We start from the raw sequence: 8,175 nt of genomic DNA, 5'->3' as shown, positions 1-8,175 counted from the left end.
AAAAAAAAAAAAAAAAAAAAAAAAAAGAAGAGGGATGGGGGAATGAGGAGCTGGACTTTGGGCTCTGCAACAAGGGGGGGTAGTAAGCCTGGGGGAATGGGGGGCCACCATGGACTGCTGTGTGCTTTGTGCATTGCCCAGACTACTTCTAAAAGGGTGGGCCAGGTGCGGTGGCTCATGCCTGTAATCTCAGTGCTTCAGGGAGCCAGGGCAGGAAGATTGAGGCCAGGAGTTCGAAGCCAGCCTGGGCAACATAGCAAGATCCCCATCTCTAAAAAAAAAAAAAAATTAGCCCAGTCCAGGCATGGTGGCTCATGGCTATAATCCTAGCACTTTGGGAGGCTCACTTGAGTTCAGGAGTTCAAGACCAGCCTAGGCAACATAGTGAGACCTTATCTGTATTTTTTTTTTTTTTTTTTTTTTTTGAGACGGAGTCTCGCTCTGTCGCCCAGGCTGGAGTGCAGTGGCCGGATCTTGGCTCACTGCAACCTCCGCCTCCCGGGTTTATGCCATTCTCCTGCCTCAGCCTCCCAAGTAGCTGGGACTACAGGCGCCCGCCACCGCGCCCGGCTAGTTTTTTTGTATTTTTTTAGTAGAGACGGGGTTTCACCGTGTTAGCCAGGATGGTCTCAATCTCCTGACCTCGTGATCCGCCCGTCTCAGCCTCCCAAAGTGCTGGGATTACAGGCTTGAGCCACCACACCCGGCCATCTCTATTATTATTTAAAAAAAAAAAAAAAATTCCCTAGTCCCAGCTACTAGGGAGGTTCAGCTGGGCGGATGGCTTGAGTCCAAGCGTTTGAGGCTGCAGCGATCATACCACAGCACTCCAGCTTGGGCAACAGAACAAGACCTCATCTCTAAAAAAATAAAAAGGGCTGGGCATGGTGGCTCACGCCTGTAATACCAACACTTTGGGAAGCCAAGGCGGGTGGATCACCTGAGGCTAACATGGTGAAACCCCACCTCTACTAAAAAAATACAAAAAATTAGCCAGGTGTGGTGGTGGGCACCTGCAATCCCAGCTACTCTGGAGGCTGAGGCATGAAAATTCCTTGAACCCAGGAGACGGAGGTTGCAGTGAGCTGAGATTGTGCCACTGCATTCCTGCCTGGGCGACAGAGCAAGACTCCTTCTCAAAAAAAAAAGGGGGGGGTATAGGGTATGATGGGGGCTGAAACTCACTCCCTGCACCCTAGAAAGGCCCTCTAAGGAGCTCTGGTAGCCCCAGACTTGCCTTGCTGGGTTGAGAGGGGACAAATGAAAGAACTTGGCAGCACTACCAGGGCCGGTGTGCAGCGGTGCTGGGAAGTGGCAGCCCCCTCCCATGCACTCAAACACCCAGAGAGGAGGGCAGATTGTGTGCTGGGGGCCTGGCTGGCTGGGAAGCCTTGGCCTTCCTGGAGAAGCGGAGAGATGAGCCAGGGTAGCAGCCACAGTTGGTCCCTCCTTATGGGTCACTCGTGACCCCAACCCTGGATCCTTTCTGGGGACTCTGCCTCCTCTACCCCAAAGAACGAGGTGCCTGGGAGTCAGAGGGCACCTGGTGTGAGATCTGCCTGCTCTGGACCAAAAGTTCCCCCATCTGAGCAATGGGTAGGAGAGGGCTGCTTGTCAGCGCCTAGATGCCAGATAAGGGGAAGTGCCAGGTGCCCTGCGGCTCTGCACTGGCTGGGAACTCGGCATCCCTGAGCCCCTACACGTGGCTCTTCTGGGCACCACCTCACTTGTAGGACTTCTGTAAGGTGGGAAAATAAAACTGCCCTGTACCTTGCCCAAAGTAGACACAGAATAAATGGTAGCTGCTACTCTTCTGTCCTCTAATGGATTAAACAGGTTAAATTTTTTAAAAAAGGAAAAGTCTCTGGAGTGATATGCCAGGTTCCATTTTCAGCTATGTGTGATTTCCTGATTATGTGCCCAGGTTGCAAGGCCTCTGTCTCCTCACCTGTAAACTGGGGCTGTGATGATGGCAGCCAGCTGCCCCCTCAGGATGCTGGGAGGCTCAGTGTCAAGGGGGAGGCAGAGCCTGAACAAAAGGAGGGCAGAGCCTCCCACGGGGCCCCTCTTGACTCCAACCCTCAGGGCCACTCACCCAGCCCCAGCAGCAGGAGCAGGAAGGAGGCCAGCACCACTCGACGGTTCTTCTGGATCAAAGGGTGTTGGGTCCAGCTGGGTGGCAGGAGAACAGGGTGAATGTGAAGGAGGTGGAGGAAGGGGGTGCAGGAGGCTGCAGGGGTAGAGCCAGGGCTGCTTGGCTGGGGGCTCAGGTGGGCAGGCTCACCTGCAGCAGGTGTTGTAGGAGCGCTGGGTGCCGCTGCTGATGGTGCTAAAGGACCACTGGGAGCTGCGGATGGAAGTTCGGCCGGAATCCCTGCAGGACAGGTGCCCAGTGAGGGGCAGGGAGGCAAGGATGGGGTCGCTTTGGGACAGAAGTCCTGATGAAGTACAGGGTGTGGTGCAGGGACTGGGGCTGGCCCCTTGCAGGACAGTGGACTCTGAGAGGCCTCGGTGGGTGAGGATGAATTTAGGGACTGGGGATGAGCTAGGGGTGTCTTTAGGACAGGTGACCTATATGAAGGTGGGGGCCAGACCAGACTAGGGGTTTCTGAAAGAGGTGAGTACAGCTGGGCACTAGGGTAGGGTGACCCTGTAGTGTAGGGGACCCTGTGAGGAAAGTGAGGGTCAGACTAGGAATCAATAGGACGGGATGGAAGTGAGTGAAGTGGGGTGGGCGACTGAGCAGGGTCCCTGGGGATAGGAGCTGGGGCTGGGGTACAGGGTTGGGTCCCCACCTGGCCCTAACCTGGTGCTGACTCCCCCATCCGGCTCTGGAGAGATCTGGGCTCCATCCTCATCGTTCTCCAGGTTCTGTTGCAGAACACAGGTCTCAGGAGGGTTGCTAGGCTGGGGCCCTTCCTCATCCCTTCCCAGGGAAAGAAAGCAGGCCTACACAACCATTTGCCTGGCCGCCTGGCAGCTGCTCACCTGGCCCTCCGCCCTCCCTGCAGAACGGGTTTGTTGAATCACAGAAACCAGGTAGGAGGTGGGTGGATGCCAGGGCTTTGGGGAGCAGGAGCCTGCATGGGTCCCAGGGAAAGGAGAGCTCCCAACTTTGGGAGTCAGGGTGGAGCTCTCATTCAGTGGCCTAGAATGGGAGCTTGGGAATCGGGGTGCCAGGGAAGGCCAGGCCCAGGGTTCCCAGGTTCAAGGTACAGGGATCTGGTCCAGGTCTCCAAGAAAAGCAGCCTAGGGTTGGTGGAGGTTTTCTGGGAAAATGGGGATTGATTTCTGGTTTAGTGGGAGCCAAAGGGTGGGCAAGGACTGGTCATGTCAGAGGGGCTCCAGCTCTTAGGGGTGATGGTGGGATTAGGGTGAGGGCTTTCAGAATAGAGAAAGGCGTGCGGGTTCCCATCAGCTTAGCTGGCCTGGGGCACAGGGGATGCTCCTGCGTGTGGGCAAGGTCTGGTTCAGATACAGAGGAGCTCCCCCAACCCAGCGGGGGCCAGGGGCGATACCCAGGATGAGTAGGGAATCGGCTGGGTTCCCCAGCTGGAGCTGAGGGATGAGCTCCTGGGCCTGGGCTGTGGACTCTTCCCGGCTGGCTGGGGCCCGGTATCGGAACTGGGAGGGCCTGGGCAGGGCTGTGGATCAAGAGTCACGTCCGGGGGTGGGGGGGGCGGTCTCGCATTTCAGCTGGGGCCTCTAGGCAGATTCTCCCCCGAGTTGAGGCCTTTGGGGCCCGGCCTGGGGTCCCGTCCGGCCGGGGACAGGGGGTGAGGTGGGCCGGGCGGTTCACCTGGTAGCGCAGCCGGGACTGCTTGTCCTCGTCAGCCACCTCGAACCGGGCCCGACGCTCGAAGTGCAGCGGCCCAAAGCGCGCGACCCCGCTGGCCTCGGGCCCAGGGCCCGCGTCCTCCAGGGACAGCTCGAAGGCATCATCAATGCTGAACTGGGGCCGGGCGGCGCTCATGGCCCCGGCCCGCTCAGGCGCCGTGCGCCGCCGCCATCTGCGCCCACACGCCCAGCGACGCCGCGGCCCCGCCCCCACATGCCCCGCCCCTCCGGCCCTGGCTCCGCCCCACACGCCGGCACCGCCCCCGTTCGCCCTAAGCAGGCCAGAGCTGCCGAGCGCCGAGCGGGCTGATGGGTGGGAGCCTCTTCAAGACTGAGCGCGCCTGGCCAGTGACGCCACTCAGTGGCCGCCATGGCGAGCGACAGCCGATGCCGGGCTCTGACACAGCCCCCAGACCTGTAGGTGGGGGCCTTGGAGGGGCTCCACGCCCCAACCTCCAGGTCCCTGACAGGGCCTTTTGCACCGCAGCGTGTTCCTCGAGTGCCAAGGAGACTCCTGGAAACTGTTTCCCCACCTTACTCACAACAGCCCTGAACCGCAGGGGTACTCTCCCCATTTTTGCAAATGTGGAAACCGAGGCTCAGAGAGCTTATGTGTCTTCCACTTCTCCAGTCCAGTCTTCACGCAGCAGCCGAAGTGATCTTTTAAAACGAATCTTTTTATCTCTGTGTTATTCTTAAATGAAACCTTTTTTAAAAATTATGCTGCTGGCCGGGCTCGGTGGCTTACTCCTGTAATCCCAGCACTTTGGGAGTCCGAGGCGGGTGGATCACTTGAGGTCAGGAGTTCCAGACCAGCCTGGCCAACAGGCGAAGAAACCCTGTCTTTACTAAAAACACAAAAAGTAGCCGGGCGTGGTAGCGCATGCCTATAGTCCCAGCTGCTTGGGAGGCTGAGGCAGAAGAATTGCTTGAACCCAGGAGGCAGATGTTGCAGTGGGCCGAGACTGAGCCACTGCACTCCAGCCTGGGCGACAGAGCAAGACTCCATCTCAAACAAAACAAAACAAAACAAACAAAAAACCTTCCCTTGGTTTTCCATTGCACTTAGAATAAAATCTGAACTCTTGGCAGGGCATGTGGCTCACACTTGGGGAGGCCGAGGTGAGTGGATCACTTGAAGTCAGGAGTCCGAGACCAGCCTGGCCAACAGGGTGAAACCCAGTCTCTACTAAAAATACAAAAATTAACCGGGCACGGTGGCCTGTGCCTGTAATCCCAGCTACTTGGGAGGCTGAGGCAAGAGAATTGCTTGTACCCTGGAGGCAGAGGTTGCAGTGAGTGGAGATACCACTGCACTCCAGCCTGGGCAACAAAGCAAGACTCCGTCAAAAAAAACAAAAAAACCAAAAAAACCATGGGGACTGGTGAGGGTGAGGGTGGAAGACAGCAGAAAGCAGAAGTGCTCTGTGAATTAGGTGGACCTGGGTTCAAATCCCCATTCTACCACTTGGAAGTATTTGGGACTTTGGCAAACCCCTCATTCATTTCTGCCACAAGTATTTATTAAACATCTATTCAGGGCCAAACACTGTTTTGGGTACTATAGATACAGTGGTGAATAAAACAGTGCAAAATGAGACAATTTCAAGTGCTGTGTGATGCAAAACTGACTTTAGATTCCGCCGTCAGATGACCTTTCCAAGAGGTGACATTTGAGCAGGAATGCCGATGATGAAGGAGCCAGCTCTGAGAAAAGCTAGGTTCAGTTCACCCGGGCTGGAGTGCAGTGGCAAGATCGCGGCTCGCTGCAACCTCCGCCTCCTGGATTCAAGTGATTCTCCTGCCTCAGCCTCCCGTGTAGCTAGGATTACAGGCGTGAGTCGGATTATAGGTATGAGCCACCACACCCGGCCTCCACGGTTCATTTTATAGCCTCATATACAGAGCTGAGTCAAGTCTACTTCTCAGTTTGTTACACATCAACACTATGAACAAGGGCCCCCTCGAGTTATGTTAATTCACTTTCCCTCTTTCACTTCCCAGCTTCCCTCCTCTCCCCTGCCATCCATCAGACCCCATGTCAGCACGCTCAGTCGGAGTCCTTGAAGCCTGCCTGGCTCTGTACCATGCATGGCACTGTCTCCTACGTGGATGTGTTTGTAATTTTCATGCCTGATGTCATGCAGGAAATTCAATTCTGTTATTTACACGTTTACATTTTCGCTCTCGATGCTGTTTTCCACATGCATCTTGTTTGTTGTTTCTACAAGCTACATGCGTGTTATACCGTGTTGAGTGTCTAGCACCTTTATGATCCACCTCACCTCCACAGTGTTGCACACTCAAACTGGCCTCAACCCCGCCATCACAGGCATCCCTGCAGTTAACATCTTCCTGCTGTCCCGTTATGGACTGTGGGAGAATTCCCCTTGGAGTGGGATTTCCAGGATAGAGTACACACACTCGTGACTTCACAAAGTACCACAGATGCTCTCCTGAGTGGCTGTGAGAGTTGACACTCGACCTGGAGGCTTCTGGTTCTCTCAGGACTTGGTACCATCCAACTTTTTAATGGCTTGCTGATCTGATGAATTTAAAGTGGTACCTCATGTTCCTCTGAGTTCTCTGATGGCTGGAGAGTTTGAGCCGCTCTTTGTGCCCTTGTCAGCCATTGGGATTCCCTCGTCTGTGAACTGGCTCTTCATATCTTTTGTCCTTCTTTTTGCTATTGGGTTTCTAGCCTTTTTTCTACTAATTTGCATATCTAATATCTAATCATTAATTCCTTGCTGGTTTATGACCTTGAACATATTTCCTATCTGTCTGTCTTTGTCTCCTTGTCTAACATGCTCTTAGTTAAAGAATAATCACTCCTTCTCAGGCCGAGTGCAGTGGCTCATGTCTGTAATCCCAGCACTGTGGGAAGCTGAGGCAGGAGGATCACTTGAGCCCAGGAATTCAAGATCAGCCTCAGCACAGCAAGGCTGATGCGGGGCAGGTGATCCCCAAAATTGGGGCTTAGCCCAAGAGAGTTTTTGACTTCACCTGGGAAAGAATTCAAGGGTGAGCTGGTGGTGGTAGACAGCACATCAAACTTTTTTTTTTTGAGACGTAGTGTCGCTCTGTCGCCCAGGCTGGAGTGCAGTGGCACGATCTCGGCTCACTGCAAGCTCTGCCTCCCGGGTTCATGCCATTCTCCTGCCTCAGTCTCCCGAGTAGCTGAGACTACAGGCGCCCGCCACCTCGCCCGGCTAATTTTTTGTATTTTTAGTAGAGACGGGGTTTCACCGTGTTAGCCAGGATGGTCTCAGTCTCCTGACCTCGTGATCTGCCTGCCAAAGAGTCTAGAAATTCTTGAATTCTTGAATTCCCTTTAAGGCCTGACCTGTGTGGGTGGCTAAGGATTCTAGGGTTTGAATCAAGTTCTTCATGGTTGACTCGTGGTAAGCAGAGCCACCCAAGGGTGCCACTAGTCCTATTGCTGCCCTGATTCCCACCAAAATTAATCCTATTGCCACTTACTTCTGGTGTTCTTGGATCTTATGGGGTTACAGACTGTGGCCTCTGGAGGGGCAAGAGCAGCTATTATCCATTCACCTCTGTTCCAAGTTTTTTTTTTTTTTTTTTTGAGACAGAGTCTTGCTCTGTCGCCCAGGCTGGAGTGCAGTGGCGCGATCTCGGCTCACTGCAAGCTCCGCCTCCCGGGTTCACGCCATTCTCCTGCCTCAGCCTCCCGAGTAGCTGGGACTACAGGCGCCCACAACCGCGCCCGGCTAATTTTTTGTATTTTCAGGAGAGACGGGGTTTCACCGTGGTCTCGATCTCCTGACCTTGTGATCCGCCCGCCTCGGCCTCCCAAAGTGCTGGGATTACAGGCGTGAGCCACCGCGCCCGGCCCCAAGTTTTTTATTTTTATTTTTTAAGACAAAGTCTCAAAAAAATTAGCAGGGCGTAGTGGCGGGTGCCTGTGGTTCCAGCTACTCGGTAGGCTGAGGCCAGAGAATTGCTTGAACCAGAAGGCAGAGGTTACAGTGAGCCGAGATTGTGCCATTGCACTCCAGCCTGAACAACAGGGCAAGATTCCTTCTTTTTTTTTTTTTTTTTTTTTTTTGAGATGGAGTCTCACTCAGCCACCCAGGCTGGAGGGCAGTGGCGCGATCTCGGCTCACGGCAACCTCCGCCTCTGGAGTCCAAGTGATTCTCCCGTCTCAGCCTCCTGAGTAGCTGGGATTACAGGCACCCACCGTCACACCCGGTTAATTTTTGTATTTTGGTAGAGACGGGGTTTCACCATATTGGCTAGGCTGGTCTTGAACTCCTGACCTCAGGTGATTCGTCTGCCTCGGTCTCCCAAAGTGCTGGGATTATAGGCGTGAG

General features: G+C 54.6%; 1 protein-coding gene across 11 annotated transcripts in view; it reads right to left on the bottom strand.

Moving 5' to 3' along the window:
• Positions 1–4,052, bottom strand: part of TMEM134 (transmembrane protein 134) — a 5,679-nt gene extending 1,627 nt beyond the window's left edge. For 6 of the 11 annotated variants that reach the window (XM_025357636.1, XM_025357639.1, XM_025357642.1 and 3 more), the window contains exons 1-4: positions 3,800–4,052; positions 2,807–2,871; positions 2,285–2,374; positions 2,096–2,172 (exon numbers count right to left, since the gene is read on the bottom strand). In XM_025357636.1, coding sequence (XP_025213421.1) covers positions 2,096–2,172; positions 2,285–2,374; positions 2,807–2,871; positions 3,800–3,973 — 406 coding nt within the window. In that variant the 5' untranslated portion in view covers positions 3,974–4,052. Of the gene's footprint in view, positions 1–2,095; positions 2,375–2,806; positions 2,872–3,799 lie in introns of all 11 variants that reach the window. The other 5 variants (XM_025357644.1, XM_025357640.1, XM_025357643.1 and 2 more) reach the window with 5 other exon arrangements.
• Between the last annotated feature and the right edge of the window lie 4,123 nt (positions 4,053–8,175).

This window comes from Theropithecus gelada, chromosome 14 (genome assembly GCF_003255815.1).
Source record: "Theropithecus gelada isolate Dixy chromosome 14, Tgel_1.0, whole genome shotgun sequence".
NCBI classification, from domain to species: Eukaryota; Metazoa; Chordata; class Mammalia; order Primates; family Cercopithecidae; genus Theropithecus; species Theropithecus gelada.
This window is presented reverse-complemented; position numbering and strand designations above follow the sequence as displayed.